Raw genomic sequence first — 2,584 nt, 5'->3', positions numbered from 1 at the left:
TTCGTATCCTAAAAGTTTACCTTCAAGCATATGGTTTTCTTTCATATGCACGTAGCTGGGTATTTCCTTTTGGGTTTTGAAAATCATGCTTTGTATAAAATTAGCCTTGATGCAGTGCAAAGGGCCAAACATATCTGGCCAGTTGATGCAAATTTTATAAAATGACCCAAGCTGGCACTTAACCTGGCTTTCCTCCTGTCCTATGTTCAACGACAGCAACGTCCCCATCATCGACTGCGTTCACCACAGGGAGTGGGTGCTATTCCCTTGTCCCTCCACGGCAGGTAACTGGGATGGCTTAAATTAATGGGATTGCTCTTTATAAAACCATGCTTCTCTCTGCAGTTGCATTAAACACGTTCCTTCGGAGTGGGCAGGTAGGAACTTGGTTGGGCAGCACATTCGTTCACGACAGACGAATAATCCCTGGTGGGCAGTGTGGAACCTGTTCCTGCCTGTATACAAGAGAACTTTACTTCAGGTAGCCAGCCCCCTTAACTATCGGCCCCTCCGCTGCCCCCCCCCCTTTCCTTAAGCCCCTCCTCTGATCCTCCTCCCTCCATAGCCGGCAGTAGGTCTCCACCAATCAAAGCTGTTTATATTATATATATTTATGCACGACAGTCGGACAGACAAAAAATCCGTGGTGGGCAGTGTGGCACATTGTTCCTACCTGTATTAGCTGTGCGACGTCACGGGCTTTACCGAAAGAACCAAGAAGATGTATTAGGACACTTTAATGGTAGGTGCACTTTATACGGTAGATGCTTACTTTAATGGATGAACACTTAATTTCCCCACCCAGTTTATTTCCTGACTCCTTTAAAAGCCAGTTGGCCTCGATTATCAGTCTTGCACATCTGTACTGCCATTTGTATTATTTGCATGCAAATGTAAGCTGCCTTAAAATGATTGTAGCACTGCCATACAAAATAGACATGCTACTAGGTACGTGGCATGCGGGACCCATTTCTACAATATTTCCCGATGAGATACTATAGTATTAAAAACACTAACTTTCATCCATTCACGTGCCTTAGTCTGTGGCAGTGGGTTTTGAGCCTGACATTCAAAATGCACCATGCTTCTAACATTCAACTTGTACAATGCATACTTTAAAGCATCTTTTTGGAATGGTTCCCCCTCCCCACAACATGGCCTTTCATTACATAACCCTTTTTAATGCTGGTCCTAATTTATACATCACATATCCTTTCACCAGCATATGGAGACTTGGAAAGTGAGCAACTGTAAGAATGCCACTTGTATCGACAACAACGTCACCTACACTATGAAGACTTGCAGCGAGTCCACAAAGCCCAACTGTGTCTTTGTACGCAGTGTTTCTGACAGCGATGGTTGCTGCACATGGCAGTGCCAATGTGAGTATATGCTGCTTTATGCACACTGCTCTATTAGGTTGAACACCACCAGCAACCTGTTAGCTAGGTCTCCTGTTTTTGTTCAATCTGGCACGTCTTTGTCAACTGCAAAACTGCTTCCTGTTGCATCTTTTTTAGATGTAGTTACATTTCTAGAACCCCCACCTAAAATTACTTTAGTTTTTGGCCTTCTTATACATTTGCCAAATATGCATGCGATGACTCCCCCACACCCTGCTACTTTAACCTGTACCTTATTTATACTGAAGGTTAAGGAAAAGTGTGCTAACATTCCTCCAGCGTTGCACCTGTTTATAAGCGCTATAATCTAACATGACCAATGCTGTTGCGTAGCTGCCTTTTTCCAAAGTACATCTCTTTTCCACCGCCAAGTGAGGCAATCTTTTCACCACGCATGATAGTCCACAATGAGCATTTGTGCTAGTGGATCCATTCCAAATGGTAAAGAACCATGCTGACATGTAGTCTATTTGACATGACGTTTCTTTTTAATGGGCTTTTTTTCTGTCTGGAATTGCAAAAAGGCAAATGCCAGGGATGGGGAGACCCCCATTACATCACATTTGATGGTGTTCGGTACACCTTCCTGGAGGACTGCACTTACATCCTGGTGGAGGAGAGGGTTAAGCAACATAACCTTACAATCCTTCTCGACAACTATCAATTCAACCGTGGAAACCCAGCCTCTTTTGTCAGGGGCCTCGTTGTCAACTACAATGGGAACGCTGTCAACATGAGCATCCCAGCCACTCTGGGGAGAAGGCAGAACATCATCACGGTACAATTTCTTCTGATTACCAATTGACACTTGCATTTACTTTGACAACCAAGTGTGGGAGCATGAGGAATTGTGACCAAGGTCTGACCTGTTGACTTGCTTGCAAACAGCTTCATTTGGCGCTACACTAATACGCACCTGGCTCTAGAATTAACACTTGTACGAAGTCCATATGTAAAATTTAACGTATCCTTGTTTAATTGTATGTACAGTTGACGCTGCTAATAGCTGTTTGCTATAATGATTACGCAATTGCTCTGAAGGTATACTACAACAACGTACTTGTGACGCCACCCTTGTCATCGAATGGAATTGACATTACCTCCAGTGGAATTCTGGTGAAGGTGACCATCCCTGCCATAGATGCAACCATCTCATTCACTGGAGATATGTTCTCAATCTA

General features: G+C 43.8%; 1 protein-coding gene across 1 annotated transcript; it reads left to right on the top strand.

Annotated features, from left to right (window-relative positions):
- Positions 1 to 272: 272 nt before the first annotated feature.
- On the top strand, positions 273 to 2,208 carry LOC133350428 (mucin-5B-like). Its single transcript, XM_061564768.1, has 3 exons — positions 273 to 284; positions 1,223 to 1,382; positions 1,928 to 2,208. The coding sequence occupies exons 2-3, from the start codon at positions 1,226 to 1,228 to the stop codon at positions 2,206 to 2,208; spliced, it is 438 nt and encodes a 145-aa protein (XP_061420752.1). The 5' UTR covers positions 273 to 284; positions 1,223 to 1,225.
- Positions 2,209 to 2,584: the final 376 nt, after the last annotated feature.

This window comes from Lethenteron reissneri, chromosome 33, assembly GCF_015708825.2.
Source record: "Lethenteron reissneri isolate LAM-NWPU_2019-01 chromosome 33, ASM1570882v1, whole genome shotgun sequence".
Classification (NCBI taxonomy): domain Eukaryota; kingdom Metazoa; phylum Chordata; class Hyperoartia; order Petromyzontiformes; family Petromyzontidae; genus Lethenteron; species Lethenteron reissneri.
The sequence above is the reverse complement of the archived record's forward strand: the minus strand, read 5'-3'. Positions and strand labels throughout refer to the sequence as shown.

Excerpts from the sequence above, each read along its gene's own strand:
- LOC133350428 (XM_061564768.1), top strand. The coding sequence starts at position 1,226 with ATGGAGACTTGGAAAGTGAGCAACTGTAAGAATGCCACTTGTATCGAC. Across the intron at positions 1,383-1,927 it reads CTGCACATGGCAGTGCCAAT|GCAAATGCCAGGGATGGGGA; the intron begins GTGAGTATATGC and ends AATTGCAAAAAG.